Here is a 17,552-nt window from a genome sequence, read left to right on the forward strand (position 1 = left end):
AATATTCAAATATATTTGTTGCATCTTGAAAGTGTAATGATAAGTGATAACGGGTTAAGAAGGGAACATATTAAGGTATATATCAAGTTGGATTAAATTCCTAAATTATTTGATTTTATGTGTAAAACTTATTGCATCAAGAAAAAAATAATTTCTATTATTCCTACATTTAGAAGAGAAAAATGAAGAATATATTATGTGTAAATGATCTGTTATAACTAGTTTAATGATGACAATAACGCATTTAGAACTAAATCTAAATAAATTTAAAAATATTTATAATAAATTACTGTAATTACACAAAAATGGTATTTTGGCGTATTCAAAGATATTAGACATAGATACTCAATTAAATTTAAGATTTTTAACAAGTAAAACATATAATTTGCGTTGATATGTAACGCTCGTTGCAACTGAGAAAATAATATTATCTAACATTAGCCATAAAAAAGAAAAACAAAGCACAAATAAGATACATAAACATCTAAAAAAGTTTCGACGTAATACTAGTATGTCTTTTTCACCTTAATTACTCGAACTTAAACATTTTATGTTTCCATCTTGTAAATTTATGTAAAAGTGACATGTCTTCTTGCAAACTTGTGTAATAATATATGTGCAGGTCATATTTTGATTTATTCAAGGTGAAATAGCGTCATCAGTTATATGAAATACAATCCACATAAAAAATTCAATACGCGAGCAGGAACGAACACACACATATACACACTCACAAACACACACACAGAGAAAGAGGAATAGAGACAGAGAGAGAGCGGCGAGAATTACTGTTTGTCCATATACTGTAACTTGCTAGTTTCACCCTTGATGTGATCAAGATGCCGCAGCTTCTCCAATTTGTTCTATCATGCAGATAATATAACAAAATAAAGTATTCATTACAACAAAAAAACACAAAATAAGTGGATTTCATCCGATTTTGATCTTTCTCTGTATCATTCACGACTGAAATCATGAAATAAAACACTTTTTTTTTAACAAAAAAGTATTCTTTGTACCAAAGTATGCTACAATAAACTCCTGCATAATAGGACATACCTGAACATTGCTTATGTGACTGAATTTCATCAATCCAAGCACGAGCAAAAATTAAAAAGCATAGACAAAAGAATAATTGTAAGTATTTAATGATTAAAGAACTTAAGAAATTCTAAGGAGAAAATATTCAATTTACTTCAATCTACTTTCCGCAGGTAGATTTACATAACGATGGAGCACATCCTCAATCCTGCGAAGGACATAAAATTAAATCGCTCTTTAAATTAGTTTACATTTAACTTAAATATATTACGTGCGAATATTCTAGTTAGCAAAAATTCTTTAATTTGTTTATAGTAAAAAGGCAACCTTCTTTGGTTGCAAAACTTGCTAACTCGCCCAGAAGGTGAAAAGGCAACAAACGCAACATCTACATCACAACAGATTGCGATTTCATTAGCCTTTTTCATCAAACTACTACGACGCTTTGAAAACGTCACCTGGCATTTAGTTACATCTTCTATTTTTTTCATGTCGATTTTTCGACCCATCAATGTAATACTATATGCTATTGTCTATTGGTTTCAGATGTTAAATATAATGATACAAGAACAGATAGTGGCACCAAAAGGGCTTATTTATAAGCCTTGAAAATTTTGATTTATGAGGTAAATTAATGTGAAATCAATAAAATTATTAGTATTCTTTTTCATACTATTTAGGCCCCTAACATTGATTATCAACTTACTGCGAATCTGAGTTTGTAATAAACTTAAAGCAAAACCAATTTCTACCGTTGCCATGTGGACTCCAAAGCAAACGTACATCGAAACATCTAAGTCATGTTTGGTGAAGGTTAAATTATCACATAATTACTATATCAACTTATTTATCGCGATAATTTGATACTAACATTTTATTTAAATATCAAAATGGTAATCCAAGTTGGAACAACTATTGAGAAACTGTCGGTACAATCAAACATTTTCAAATTGTAAACCATAAATATATTTAAATTTTATTTATTTTTAATTTTTTGCATACACGTTAATTATGATTTAAGTGCAAAAAAAAATACACAAAAATACAAATATATATATATATATGATAAGAAAGAAATATATAATTTATGTAAGTTTTAAACTTTCTTCTGACAAACATGACTTTAACAATAATTTTTGTGCAATAACTAAGGCAATTTTTTCAAATCCATTTTGCTGATTCTATAGCTCTTGGGATAGAATGTCATTATAATTTTATTAGTGACACATGGTTTGTTATATTATCCATTTGTAAAGTTTGAAAGAAAAAAAAAAATAGGACGAAATTATTTGAAGCCCTAGTCATGACTATGGCCCAGGCCAAGTAGTGTTGGAGATAGACCTAAATTAAATTTAGAGATAATTATATTTATACCCCGATCTATAATTTATTTACACAAATCATCCATGTCTTTTGCATATCTACCCTTGATAGCTAAAAAAATAGGGGTAGTTTGTAGTGATGCTAACATTTTTAGAGGGTACGAGTGTAATTTTTCAAAAAAATAAGGGGTGGTTTGTGTAAGTGATAATGATATTTTGATGAGTGTATGTATAATTATCTAAAAGATTGGGGTGGTTTGTATAGACAGGCAATAGATCAAGGGGTATAAATGTAATTATCCCTTCAATTCATCATGGATATCGGCATAGACTTTAGAGGTCATATTGTCATAATTTTTCAAACAACGTGGGGGTATTCATAATTATATTAAACTTCAGAAGAGGTAGTTGTAATTTACTCTTTTTTATTGAAATGTGGAGCCTACCTTGATATTATAATGCACGCTTTAGAGGGAGTATAAATGGTTGACGAGTAGTCATCTTTTAGTGCAATTGTTAAGACACTATTATTAGAAATCAATTTTAAGCAATCGTGGATGCAAGAGAATTCTCCCAACCACGTAAACCTTGTGTCTTGCAGTTTCTTTTTATATTTTCTGCCCACTATCAGTATATGATCCAGTTTGGTCCGGAGTTGCTTAATCAATTATGAAAAATCAATTTTGAAATAATTAATTTTGAAAATAATAATTATGCTGTTGGAATTCATAATTTCATAATTGATTATACAAATACGGATTGTAGCTAAATATCAAAACTAATCTGGTCAATGAATAATGAAAAAAAATATTTACAGGCATATTTGGGGAAAAATATTATTTTAGTCCGCTAAGTATGCCTAATTTTAATTTTAGTCCGATAACTATGTCCATTTTTGTTTAGGTCCAGTAACTTACGAAATTGTTTACTTTTAGTCCTCTAGCAGATTTTCGGACAATTTTACCCTATGCAACTTTTGAAAGGCAGTTGTAGTCCATATGCACTTATAGGGGTAAAATTATTCGAATATCTGCCAGATGACTAAAAGTAAGCAATTTCGTAAGTTACTGAACCTAAACAAAAATGGATATAGTTATCGGATTAAAATTAAAATTAAGCATACTTAACGAACTAAAATAATACTTTTCCCAGCATATTTGGTGATTAGATGAAGAATCATTATAGTGGGATCGAAAGTTACATATTGTAATATATATCAACGTGTGATTTTTTAACGAGCATACTAATGTGGAACGGGTCGAACGATGGAAAAAATTATATTTATACTCGAAACTCAAAATGACCTACTCAATCGTAGAATAAACAAGCACTTTATTAGGGTGTGATTGGTATGTAAAATGGAGTGAAAAAATGATATGAACATTGCCAAGTTCATTTCCTACGTCTTTGATCGGTATCTAGAATACTTATTCCTATCGAAATTCTTATTCTCTTAAATACGGGTCTAGTGATATATATGGTTATTTTTTTTCCTCTTTTTTAGTTTTTTTTCTTCTATTAGTTTAATATTTAGTTTTAATTGTTATTAGAAAATTGAGTACTTTTGTATTTAGTATTGGGAAATAATTATGTATGCATGGTAAAAAAAAGGTAATATTAATTATTTTTATTAATTCAAAAATTTTCTTTCATTAAGTAGTGAATAAATAATGATAGATATTTTATAAATTGCTTGTAACCTTTTGTAAGGAATTTTAAATATATTATTTTTATACAATTAAATTCAAACTTATTTAATAAAATGTGCATAAATAAAATTTTAAAAAAATATTTTTCATAATTCTTTTTTGAATTATTTATACTCTATTTATTTTGAAAAGGCCCATCAAGTTTAGAATTAATAAGCCCAATAGAATTATAGGTCCAATAATAAGGAAGCGGGCCGCCGGGGACATAATCTTTTAGCACCCAGAAAAGGAGTCGCGGTATACTTTGTATTCAACGACTAACGGAGTGCAATAGCTTTACTAGGCCATGGATGCGCCACCGCCACCACCACCACCACCACCACCACCACCACCGGAGTCTTCTCCGACAGCAGTCACCGCCGCGGCCAATGTGGCGGATGACCCACTTACGAGCCCCTACGCATCCATGAACTCTTACTGCCACGACCTCTCCACCCTGCAGGACCTCGCTTGTCGCGGTGCGTGGCGGACCATCGTTGACAAGGTGGCGCGTTCACGCTCACTCTCCCTCCTCTCCAAGCCCCACGAGCACCTAATTTACCTCACTTTCAACCTCCTCTCCCTCGTCAAGCTCCGCCGCTACTCCGACGCCCAGCAAGAGCTCCGAACTCTAGACGACGATCTTGATTCCAAGCAATATTTGTACGAGTCGTATCCGGATCATTACCGGAATCACGAATCCGGATCCATGGTCCCTTTCGCGCTCCGTTGGTTGCACGCTCATTTGCCTTTTACCCTAGGTGACCGCCAATTAGCCCTCGATCGCCTATATACTCTCCTGCATTTCATCCGCGATAAGAAGTTGCCCCGAAATCGTGATTCAACCAGTGAAGTTTCATTAACCCTTTGGAAGAAGCGTGAGGAATTTGTAGTCAATACGATTATAAGTCATCATTTGAGCCAGAAGGAGTTCAAGGTATGTCTGTCTTTGTTGAGGGCGGAGATAAGCAAAAATGAGGATCCTTTACTTGTGTCGAAATTGGGGTACGTGCAAATGCAATATGGTGATTTGGATGGGGCAAAGCGGAGTTTTGAAGTGGTTGAGAAAATGGTGATGGGGAGTGATAGTGAGAATGTGGAGTTGAAGAATTTGGTGAGTAGGAACAAGGCATTGAAGTATTTGGTTGCGAAGGATTATGTCTCGGCTGTGAGGGAATATGAGGAGTGTATAGAGAGGGATGGATCGGATGTAGTGGCTATTAACAATAAAGCTCTATGTTTGATGTATTTGCGGGATTTGTCGGATTCGATTAAGGTGTTGGAGAGTGCATTGGAGAGGGTCCCGACTGTGGCGCTGAATGAGACAATTGTGGTGAATTTGTGCAGTATGTATGAGTTGGCACATGTAAACCATGCAGATATAAAGAAGACTCTCAGCACTTGGATTGCGAGAGTGGCTCCAGATGACTTTGATAGTTCGTGTACCAGGATATGAGGTGCAAGTGTTTTAAAATGTAATGGTTTGCTGGATTGATATGCTCAGTTTTTCTTTTTGTTGCATGAACCGAAGTCTTGTAGCTCAAATTAGTAGTTCTTGTCGTCGATGATAACTATTTCTTGAGCTGCCTATCTACCTCTTTTCTCTCTTGCCATGTTCTCCTTCGATAATAGGATTAGTTTGAATATTTATTGGACAAATACACTAGCCAAATGTTTATTTGCATAAGATATAAAAATGCACTCACTAAGGAAAGGAGTGTATATGGTCTGGTAAATTCTGAGGCACGAAATTGTGGTGGGAGTTTTAATGTCCTGAAATACCAAGATGACTATTGGGATCAAATAGGTTTACAAGCAAATGCTTGTTGCTGCATTGCATTGGTTTTCATGCCTATGCTACTTTCAGTTATTAGTTCGGAGATTTAAGTTATATGCTTTTGCATCTGTTGGAAAATGTTATAAATAATGGCTGCCATCTTCCATAATGCTTCAATTAAGAAAACTAATAATAAAAATACTTTTATTTGTCAGTAAATACTGACTCGTCCACAGGTTATGTGCATAAAATTGCCAGTTGTTGAAGCCTTTTGTTTTCTTTTTCCTTTCCTTTCGCATTGAACTTCTCATGCACTATCCTTTTCTCATCATGTCATAATACTGCACATTATAGGTGCATTTAATATAACAATTGGAATCCTGAATTACTAAATGAATCTGTTGCTTGTTAAATAAGCATTATCTACACTGCTACAGGATATACAAGAACCTGGAAGTTTAGGCCTTTGTACGTATTTCTTCAAACTGTTCTTTGTTTGTCTAAGTTTGTGGCTTCTCAATTTTCCTAGAGCTATTACCTATCACCACCAGGGGTTTTGTATATGAGAAAATGCCCCTATATTTTTAGCTATATCTCATTCATGGTTAATCCAAATAAAAGGTTTATAATGGTGATTTCACTAAGAGTGATGAATTGAAGGGTCGAATGTATATGGATTTACAATTGTAGCATGCCTTTAACAAAATGTATATTACTCTATAGTTGCTGTTGGCTGCATTATATATATCAGCTCTGACCACTTGTTATCATGCATATAAATGGCAAGGCAAAAATTTCCGCAGAAACTCAAGTTCTTTTTCTGGCTACAGAAGAGGGATAAACCCTTGACAATTCTGTTCATTTTTATAGTTATTTTGCTGCCTCTGATGTGTGATAGAACATAGTTTTGGGAGGGAAAGTTCAGGGTGCACAATGCCATTCTTTCAAACAAAACTGATATGGGCTCTGACCTGCTGATCGTATCATTTATGAGCCCCAACAATGAGTCCCAACTCACTCAAATTACACTGCAAGAACATTTTCCACAGGAAATTGGTTGTGTTATCTTGAAAGCGTCATGGTGTTTCCCAAAAGCCAGAAAAGAAGAAACCCCTGGGAATAACTGAGTAGCACTTGAAAAACAGTCCTTTCCATTAAGTGATCAGCTGTATATCTGTTAAAGCTTTCCCATGAGTTCCAGAGTCTAGCAGAATCTAACTCCTACGTATAGGACTAATCTGGAGCTGTGATGGTGTATCTTATATGCTGATGGGAGTTTTTGGGCCAAGGAAAATAATGTTGCAGTTAGTGGGAAATTTGGGCTGGGACATTGGTAGCTGCAAAATCACATTGGCTTAGAGAGGGACTTCATTGAGCCTGGGAATGCGATACCTAAACTGGTAATGCAGTACCTAGTCGAACTTTTAATCCACCTAGGTTGTAAATTCAAGTATTCAATGCTTGACTTATATTTTATGTCAATGTTAAGCAGAATTTCGGCTGTTGCATGGCCAACCTCCATATAATTGTTCTTTTCCCAAAGCTGAAAGCTGAAATTTGCTGTTGCAGTTGTTTGGTCGATATTGACTAGAAAAAATTATATAGAAATCACCAATTCAATGACCTTATGATATGACATTACTGGCCCAGTCAATTTAATGTACAACTTGGTCAAGCTTGGAAAAATGGTTTTTATGTTTGTGCTATTATGTTCAAGAAGCACTTCATTATCCCTAGTGGATTTCATTCTGATTGATTCTTATTAATGATAATAGTGTAATGCCCTATGCTGGTTTATTTGAATCTATTGAAGTCCATGGTAGTAGAGACTTCAGGTACGTGTCTATTGAGAAGTTTCTGGTGTGTATATTACCAGTTGTGAATTTGTTAACCTGTGAGAGTTGATATATGTTACATTTGTAGATTAAAGAACAGTATTTTGCAACCAGATTGAAATTAGTTTTATGGTGTTTCCAATTCTATACATTCTTGTTCGCGAGATTTAACAATTTTTGGGGGACAATGATGTAGGTAGAGTTGCTTGTTCTCATCTGTTGCTGGACTGGAAAACGCGATAGCATCTTTCAGAGATTACAGTGTTCTGGTTCTTTCTCTTAAGGGGCTTGATTTGGAGACAAGTGTTGGCAACATGATAGGATGAAACAACAGGTCCTTACCTATCTTGCCAGACCAGAGTGTAAAAGACAAGGTGTCGGTTTGGGGTTATGAAGTGTCGTCTTGGTATGTTCTTCTGTAATATGTACTTTGTTATACATTTCTTAAATGGAAAATCATTGCCAGTTTTCCTGGTAGACAATTAGATCATATATCGTGATCTCAGCAGTTCACTACACAACATCGTCATATTTTATGATTCTGTAATTCACAACCCATATGTATAAGGATGCAAATGAACAGCATGAAACTTTCCTTTCTGTAGCAACTGTATTTCCTCATGCATGCCGTTATTTGCAAAGTTTGGATGCTGTTTTGGGCACTGAATACTGTAATCTTCATCACAAATAGCATTTGCTTACAAATAATGTATTGCCTTTGAGCTTATTATTTCTGATCAAGTGGATACCTTTTCTTTGATTTCATGCCTGACTGGACTTGTCTTTTCCTCTCATTGTTTAGCAAGTTTTCCAATATCTGTAAGTGCCTTGCAGAGTCCTAGTTGTAGTTGTATTTTTGCATCCATGTTTGACAATGTTTACCAACAGAAAACTAATGTGAATTTTCAACATCAACCTATGTTCTTGTGGATTGGATAATCAAATAGATGTAGTCAATATCTCTTTTGCCTCTTCCTCATTAGACTTCTTATGATGAAATGAGTATTCTTTTATTTAAAAAATTTACTTTTGAACTGTTTAAATTAAGTTGGTTTAAACTAAAAGGCGTAAGCAGCTTCCCACAACTTCCTCAACGAATTCGTAAAATTATAAATATGGATAAACTCTCTGCCTTGAACTTTAACTTTTCACTTTGATTTCAAATATTTCTAGTTTTTCACTTACTGATTAATTTACAATTTTTTTATATAATTTATTCATATCACAAAAATAGAAATTATTGCAAAAGTTTCCCAAACATGATTTTTGAAGGGAAAAGTTTTATATGAACTGGTTTGAGAACACCAAATCTACATTGTACAGAGATAGTGGTTATTACCTTTGAGAGTGAAATTTAAATATTGGCACAGTGCACCCTGACACATTCCCATTGAAATGGTTACCAGAAAACAAATTTTCAGTAATATAAAAAAAAATTGCTTTATTGCGTTCTAAAACAAAGCTATGCAATGCCTTTTTCCTGTCAAGAAAGTAAGAAAACAAAAGAAAATGATCGGAAAAAAATTAAAAAATAATTAATATGGAAAAAGAATTTATTATACCATTTATAATATGTGATGGAAACATAAAGAGAGAGAAATTTAGACCTGTGGGAGGGGCTTCTACAATATGATGGAAGAGTGAAAATCAAAATGCAATAAAGGCAAAACAGTTAGTTTTTACATTCAAAGTAAAGAGAGTAAATTTTAGGATGCAATGTGCTATAAGATCTAATTTGAGGGTGCATAATGGCAATTACCCGAATTTACAGCTGATTAATGTAAATTATTTGCTCTTACGAACAAGTTTTCTTGTGGGAGTTGAAGACGTGAACTTAAATCTGTTGTCATTGCTATAGAACATCAAAGATATATGCCAGGCTTTCTATGAAGTATTAAAATTTATGAGAATAAATTACTATGAGTTGTCTTTACTTTTGATAATAGTTGCGAGTATTTTCGTTATTTAAGAAATTAGTAATATATTATTGATTTTAATGGTCATCCAATAATTACTCTAATCAGTTAGTTCTTGTTAGGTTTTTATTTTTTTTATGGTTAACTGATCAAAATACTTTTGTTGATTTTTAAATTTTACTTATTTTTTGAGAATTTTCTAACTTTTCTTGTAGACTAAGTAGACAAATTTTCAATTTTTTTCATCTATCTTTTCATTTTTTTGTGGTGAACTGATCAAAATATCCTTGTGAATTGAAAGAAAAGAGAGAGTGAGAGCGAGTCCCTGGTAAGAGGGGGATATCGAGTCCTTGGTTGATAAAGAATCTTGTGAGCCTGGGAGTCCTACAGAGTCCTCGTGTTATTGCAACCCGAGTTGATGCTGAATGGATGCCATGTAAGGTGGGAGTTATAGTCCGAGCACGCTCAGTTTAATGGACACTCGTTGGGCCGCATCTCCTTCCTAGGCCTCCAACTAACCTGGGTGGTTAAGGTTTAGGCCAGCTGCTTGATCCATCCAGCCTTTTCTGTCGAGTTAAACAAGAATTGAGGTGGGCCTGCTCCACCCTTCTCCTTCCTGGGTTGCCGAGGCTATTGTGCTAATCTAGGGCCTAAGCCATCCTTAGTGCATTTATCAATGCACATAATTATTTCTTAATATCTGATACAAACATACTCAAATGTAACAAGAATTAAAACTAAATATTAAATTAATATAAAAACAAAAAAAAAAAAAGAAAATTTTCATTCCCAACATGTTGGAAATAGCTAATACCATGTTCGGGGAAATCCAAGTCGCTCATATCTTGTTTGTGCAAAATTCAGAATAAGTTTTTATGGTTGGAAAATACAAAATACTACAGTAAATTACAATGAGCTTCTCTAAAATTGATATAATTACAAATATTTTTTATTGTTTAAAAAATTACGCACATCCCAACCCTCTTTGATATTTGATAAAATTGTGTAATCTTTGAATAGAAGTTTGGAATTATCAACTTTTCATTTATTGTATTTTTTTTTAAAATTTAAAAAATCAAAAAAGGTGAATGGAAAATTTTAAAAAATGTATATATAAAAATTATTCACTTAGTTTTTTTCTAAAAATAAATAAAATTATAATTTAATCCATAAGGACATTTGGGTCGACTCTGATACCTTGGAGACCACAAAGATGGAAATACCCCTATAACTTAGGAAAATTGCAAAAAGAAGACAAGATCCGCGTGTAAACCCGACCCGCCCGATCCAACTCGAGAAAGATACCCGAAATTTGGGCCGTTGAATCACTTGACACATGCATTCAGATCCTGCCACGTGGAGCCACATCATACAGTATGATAAATTATAAATATCACCAATCATAGACATTTATAGTACTTGAAATTAATGCTATTTTCGACCCTGTTAGCCCTTCCAGATTGAATTCAACCCCATTTTCTAACTTAGTATCAAAGGGCCTTAAGTGGGGGCACTCCAGCAAGCCTAACGTGTTCTTTGTTCTCAGAATCCACTTACAAGAAGTTTGAGGAGGGAATCCATGGTCACGACCCGAATCTTAGTGACCTGCATCAGGCTCACCTCAAGGCATGAATGAAAACCTAATGGAGACTAATGGATTAAGCTAATTGTTAGACGACAATCAAAATTAGGGAGTATTAGTAATTTTTCAAAAAACGTTGCAGTATTTATAATTATATCAAATCTGATAGTAGCTCATTGTAATTTATCAAAAAAAAAAATGATTTTTATGCTTTCTACCATTGTTAAAAACCTCACTTTGATTAAATTTATGTTCATCTGTAGGAAACAGGGGTTGTAGTGACTTCTTTTTTGTTATTTCTATATATGGATTATCAGGCGGGTAAGAGAAAAAATGGCAAATTACACCGTGCGCACGCACATGCTAAGTACGTGATATTATTTGATGATTATTTCTTGCTAAACAAAAGGATAATTACACTTTCCTCTCTTCTGGTATGGTGTAATTACACCAAAACTCCTCGTGGTTTGAGTAATTTGATCTAGCACTCCTGAGGTTTGCTTCCAACTAACAAATAAGTCCCTCTATTAGTCAAAACTCACTGAATTTGCTGACATTAACCAAAAAATTAAATATAAATTGATATTTACCCTCGATTGATTTATTACTGACTTATTGCAGGTCAAATAATTTTTTTTTGTCTAAATTACCCTTGTAACAGTGAAGATATACCTCCTCAAATGCATGAATACGTGAAGACATGTGAGAGTAATTTGATCATAAAAGACTCATATGATTTGCAATAAATCAGTAATAAATCAATTGGAGGTAAATATAGATATTTTTTCTGATTCTTTTGTAAATATAAACAAATTTTATGTATTTTAACTAACGATGAGACTTATTTATTATACATAAGCAAATTTCAAAGTGTTAAATGTAATTTTCTAAGCCACGTGGATCTAGGTGTAATTACATTACATCTCAATTAGGGAGGGGGGGGGGGGTATAACCATTTTTTTGGAATTTGAGAAGACTATGTGACAAAAAGTCAAATTTTGGTGTGTGATTGGGTGCCTTTTGCTTTTATTCTGAAATGCCCATGTTCAATTTTAAGTTATTTTAATATTTTGAAAGTTTATTTATTTAGTTCAATCCCATTAAAAATATTTAATATTAATGAAAATTTTCAATTTAATTCCATTTTTCCATATACACTTTCACGCCTCATTATTCTTTTTGTCTTTAGCTATAACGAGGATGTAATAACACATATTATCATGTCATCTTTATATTTTATAAAAATAAAAGAAATATTATACTACAAATCTAAAATACAATATTTACAAAAATTTATATAACAAATCCAATCCAAACAAATTTCCTTATTTTTCATATTTATAAACCTATATTTGAAAACTTACCATCCAAATATGTTTTTAGTTTTAGCATATAAACAAATAAAGCATTTTTATTTAATAAAAACACTAGAAATTAATAATAAAAGGGATAATCATATTTTTCTTTCCTAAAATTTGGTGTAATTACACATAGATTTCTTGTGGTTTAGAAAATTATATCTAGCACTCTTGAAATTTGCTTTCATCTAACAAATAAGTCTCATATTAGTAAAAATTCACCAAATTTGTTGATATTATAAAATAAAAATTGATATTTACCCTCAATTGACTCATTACTGACTTATTGCAAATTAAATAATTTTTTTCTGACTAAACTACCATTATAACAGTGAAGATATATCTCCTATCATGCATTAATGCGTAAAGAGGTATGAGGGTAAATTGATTATAAAAATATTTATTTGACCTGTAATAAATTAGTATTAAGTCAATCGGATGTAAATATAGATTATTTTTTATTAATATAAGCAAATTTCGTGAATTTTGACTATTGAAAAACTTATTTATTAGAAGAAAACAAACTTCGAAGGTGCTAAATATAATTTATCAAACTATAAAAGATTTACATATAATTACCTCAAATTTCAAAAGAAAAAAATGTAATTATCCCTGATAAAAATGTAAACAAAACCAAAAGCCGATAGCCCATGAACGAAGAACATCTTAAAGGACAAACTAGAAAATGTAATGGTGAGTTTCCTTAAAACGATTCAGTCATCCACCAACCCCATTTCCCCTTCACCTTTTGGTCACACTTCAACCTATTCAACTACCACAACTCGTTCTTCCCACCAACCCAACTCACTAACACGAACATCTCTCCTATTTCACGTTGGAATCCAAATTTTCAAGATTTTTTTATAGTCGCCAATTTTTAACTCTAGCCCACAAAGTTCTTTTCAGGAAAAAAATGGTAGCAGCTGCCTCCTATTCAATTCAGGCCACATCAAGCGTTGCCTCCGCTCGGATTCAGCTTAAGCCCCAGTCAGATTCATTGAGTTCTTCATCACTCTCCTTCTCTTCTCAATTACAGCCTTGCTCTATTAAGTAAGCTACTTTTTTGGCTTCTTGTTTGTCTGTTTATGATGGGTTCTTCTCTGTTTGTTGGGGTGGCACGTTAATGGGCTTTGATTTTCTCGCTTGGGTTTGGCAGCCTGTTGTTGGAAATGAGCTTAATTTTTGTGTCTTTGCTTTGTTATATTAATGGGTTTTACGGGATTTTAGCCTGGGAATTTACATGTATGTGATCTGTTAATTTGTTTGTGAAGCATTCATTCAACTGTTTAGACATGCTCTGGGATCTTAAGATAATGTAATTCTGGAAACCCATTATTGTGTTCCAGCTTACTGCGCTCCGCCAGTTCGTTTTCATGAAGAAAGTTCATTTCTTGACAAAATATGTTGGATTATAAATGTTAGATTTGGTTAGGTAAATAAAAGAGTTGTGAATGTTTGAGGTTGTAGTTTTCTCATTTTGGATGTGAATGGACTCACCAACAAGTCTTTATAAATGTAGAAAATTTGTGATGAAAATGTTTGCGATAGTCCTATATTGATGTCTTCTATGGTTATTAATTGGAATTCATTTGTATTTCCATATAGATCGCTACATACAACAAGACAACTGCATTTGCAGAGAGTTAGTGCAGTAGTGAGAGCAGAGATCAACTCACACACAATGGAGGTTGATATCTCACTGAGCCCTAGAGTGAATTCAGTGAAGCCGTCAAAGACGGTGGCTATAACAGACCAGGCTACTGCACTTGCACAAGCTGGTGTGCCTGTTATCAGATTAGCAGCTGGAGAACCCGATTTTGATACTCCAGCAGCAATTGCCGAGGTAAATTCCTAAATGCTCATAATGTGATTTTTCTTCTCTTTCTGATATGGTTTGAAATAGTGTTGTGTTCTAACAAATATATTGTACTTTTCTCTTTGTGGTTCATTTTCCAATTTAGGCTGGAATTAATGCAATTCGTGAAGGATACACAAGGTACACGCCTAATGCAGGCACCCTGGAACTCCGTACAGCTATTTGTCACAAGTTAAAAGGTACTCCTGTGATACTTGTTGAGTTCATCTAGTATCTTGAGAGCGCAATCTTAATTTCTTTAATAACAGAGGAGAACGGGATATCTTATACACCTGACCAGATTTTGGTTAGTAATGGGGCAAAACAGAGTATTCTCCAGGCAGTTCTTGCAGTTTGTTCTCCTGGAGATGAGGTATATATTTAACTTGCTGAGAGTTTCCCATTTAATTCTATTAATTTCAGTATACAAAGTAAATGGTAAATCTATCCGTGTTGCTATTTTGCAATGGGAAGTTTATATTCTCCATTTCAGTTGTTGTAGAAGATGAAGCAGGATTTTTACTTGTTGAAATTTTTTATCATGTTCTAACTTGAAATGCTGTGAATCGAAGAATGGTATTAATTTGGGCCATGCACTTTAGAGGATTTTGCTACTTTGGTATTTATATTTGGGGTTGGTAGGGATGGGGGAAGAAAATCACCTTATGGGGTTTTCAGCTTTAGTGAAGAAGAAAATAAAGAAATCGGAAATACATACACAATTGATTATTGTTCTTCAAGATGTCAGATACAGCGAGATTCTCTAGATATAACCTTGACGAATGTTGTGCACTTAAAAAGTATAAATTTTATATGCTTTCAACGGCCAGCTTACAATCGCGCATCACTTCTGCAGGTGATAATTCCAGCTCCATTTTGGGTGAGTTACCCAGAAATGGCAAGGTTGGCTGATGCAACCCCTGTGATTCTTCCTACACGCATATCTGAAAATTTTCTTTTAGATCCAAAGCTTTTGGAATCCAAACTGACCGAGAAGTCAAGGCTGCTGATTCTTTGCTCTCCTTCGAACCCAACAGGATCTGTTTACCCCCGTAAACTGCTTGAACAGATTGCTGACATTGTGGCTAGGCATCCCAGACTTCTTGTACTTTTTCCATCTCTAAGCATACATTAGGAATTGACCTGTATTTAGACGCCAAATTTGGCTTTATTTTCAAGCTCTCAATTCTTCTATTTGTGTCCCAGGTGCTGTCTGATGAAATTTATGAGCATATCATATATGCCCCAGCAACTCACACAAGCTTTGCATCTTTACCGGGCATGTGGGATCGAACTTTGACTGTAAATGGCTTTTCAAAGGTAAATGTAAACTCGTATGCCATAAAGGATTGTCCAGGATAACTCTCTCTCTTTTCTTGCATCTATAGGCTTTCTTCTTTTAAAGAATGTTGCAGTCATGTCAAGACATTTAAGAGCTCTGACTTAATTATAACTTAATTTGCTAGGCCTTTGCCATGACTGGTTGGAGACTTGGGTATCTTGCTGGTCCGAAGCACTTTGTTGCTGCATGCGGGAAGATCCAAAGTCAGGTGTGTGAATACCTAGAATATTGAACATTCTTTACAACTCTTACTACAAGTCAAGTGCTACTTTGTCTAATATTTTTTTGCGGTGATGTACTTTTCATCACACACACTTGTTAAACAGAAAAATGTAATAGTTGAATCTTTTGCATCTAAAGAAATCACCCACAGAGTCCGTAAAGCTCCACCACCCTATTTGACAGAAGAGCGGGTTTTAAAATTTTTGCATGTACTGGCATCAGTCTGAAACTTGTTTCGAAGTTTGTTATATACTTGAACGAAACTTTGACGTTTGAAATGAAAGGACCCGTTATTCCAATATGGAAACTAAAATGAGTTCGTTTGCCCATGTAATGTATTAGGAATTGTTGTGGTTAGACTCCAAGCATATTTCTATGTCTGTGTTAGTGATTTCTTCGTAAATTGGTGAGTTTATTTCACTATTTTGTTGTGACAGTCCACTTCAGGTGCCAGCAGTATATCTCAAAAGGCAGCTGTTGCAGCTTTAGGATTGGGCTACGCAGGCGGAGAAGCAGTCGCAACTATGGTTAAAGCATTCCGTGAGAGGCGAGATTTTTTGGTCAACAGCTTTGGAGAATTGCCTGGTGTTAAAATCTCGGAGCCCCAGGTATTGTCATAACTTATTTCACTGAAATCCTTGCTAGACCTATTGTGGGATAGAGTAGAGACAACGTTGGTATGCATCTTTCGCTCTCGGAGCCTAATTTCTGAACTTTTTGAGAGTCCTCTTGCAGGGTGCATTCTATCTTTTTCTTGATTTCAGTTCTTACTATGGCTCGAAAGTCGATGGATTTGGTGTAATCAGTGGATCAGAGTCCCTCTGCCGATATTTGCTTGACATGGCACAAGTAAGAAATCTACCTTTGATGACTTCGATCGTATCTTCTCTTCATGATGATCTCATTCTTGGTATGGTAATTGTAATAAGATGAAACCTTGTATGACCTCATTCTTGGTAGGATAACTGTAATAAGATGAAACTTCCGTGGTCTCATTCTTGGTACTGATTATCGGTTGCTCATAGGTTGCTCTTGTTCCTGGAGATGCTTTTGGAGACGATACCTGCATCCGCATCTCCTATGCAGAGTCCCTCACCACTCTTCAGGCAGCCGTGGAAAGAATCAAGGGAGCACTTGTTTCCCTTCAGCCTGCCGTTGCTGTTTAGTCGGATAAAATTCACATTTGCAGAAGAATTTGTTGACAATGTATGAAATTTACTTCGGTTGTAAGAAACATACATCAGCCGGATGCGCTAGCTGTTTGATTTGTCTGTGTCAAGAATAAATCTGTGGTTGCATTGAGAGTTTGGTGAATGCATTCAAATACTACGTTGTAACTTCAAACAAAGTTCTATTGTTCATTAAACTTCTGTTGGAGCTGTGGTGTGTTTTTGTTTTACTCACGCACCCAACACATATATACACCCAAGACTCGAACTAAAAACCTTTAATAGAAAATCTTTTGCTCAAATTATTGGGCTGTCCTCCTTGGAGCTGTGGGTTGTTCCTTTTTTTGGGTGAAATGTAAGGGCCCGTTTGGTTGTGTTTTCATTTTCATTTTCAGTTTTTAACTTTTGGAAATAGGATGGAAATGCTTTATTAGTTTTTGTGCGA

At 34.1% G+C, this 17,552-nt stretch overlaps 3 protein-coding genes across 4 annotated transcripts; 2 read left to right on the forward strand and 1 right to left on the reverse strand.

Moving 5' to 3' along the window:
* Window positions 1-785: 785 nt before the first annotated feature.
* Window positions 786-1,550, reverse strand: LOC148786863 (agamous-like MADS-box protein AGL104). The gene is made up of 4 exons (XM_088884470.1): window positions 1,369-1,550; window positions 1,196-1,249; window positions 1,060-1,078; window positions 786-863 (listed from the first exon to the last, which is right to left on the reverse strand). Exons 1-4 carry the CDS (start codon window positions 1,548-1,550, stop codon window positions 786-788), a joined length of 333 nt encoding a protein of 110 aa, XP_088740596.1.
* Window positions 1,551-4,287: 2,737 nt separating this feature from the next.
* On the forward strand, window positions 4,288-8,271 carry LOC105171136 (Tetratricopeptide repeat (TPR)-like superfamily protein). Of its 2 annotated transcripts, none has more exons than XM_011092161.3 (2): window positions 4,288-5,526; window positions 7,860-8,271. In XM_011092161.3, exon 1 carries the CDS (start codon window positions 4,359-4,361, stop codon window positions 5,505-5,507), a length of 1,149 nt encoding a protein of 382 aa, XP_011090463.2. In that variant the 5' UTR covers window positions 4,288-4,358; the 3' UTR covers window positions 5,508-5,526; window positions 7,860-8,271. The 2 variants fall into 2 exon arrangements, with proteins under 2 accessions (XP_011090463.2, XP_011090464.2); XM_011092162.3 differs by having other exon boundaries at window positions 4,288-5,508.
* Window positions 8,272-13,215: 4,944 nt separating this feature from the next.
* Window positions 13,216-17,315, forward strand: AAT (aspartate aminotransferase). Its single transcript, XM_011092164.3, has 10 exons — window positions 13,216-13,569; window positions 14,125-14,362; window positions 14,481-14,574; window positions 14,644-14,747; window positions 15,231-15,479; window positions 15,581-15,694; window positions 15,841-15,924; window positions 16,376-16,546; window positions 16,674-16,787; window positions 16,964-17,315. The coding sequence occupies exons 1-10, from the start codon at window positions 13,433-13,435 to the stop codon at window positions 17,102-17,104; spliced, it is 1,446 nt and encodes a 481-aa protein (XP_011090466.1). The 5' UTR covers window positions 13,216-13,432; the 3' UTR covers window positions 17,105-17,315.
* The last annotated feature ends 237 nt before the right edge of the window (window positions 17,316-17,552 follow it).

The sequence above is a fragment of the Sesamum indicum genome, linkage group LG9 (genome assembly GCF_026168435.1).
Source record: "Sesamum indicum cultivar Baizhima isolate 11 linkage group LG9, ASM2616843v1, whole genome shotgun sequence".
In the NCBI taxonomy this organism is placed as follows: domain Eukaryota; kingdom Viridiplantae; phylum Streptophyta; class Magnoliopsida; order Lamiales; family Pedaliaceae; genus Sesamum; species Sesamum indicum.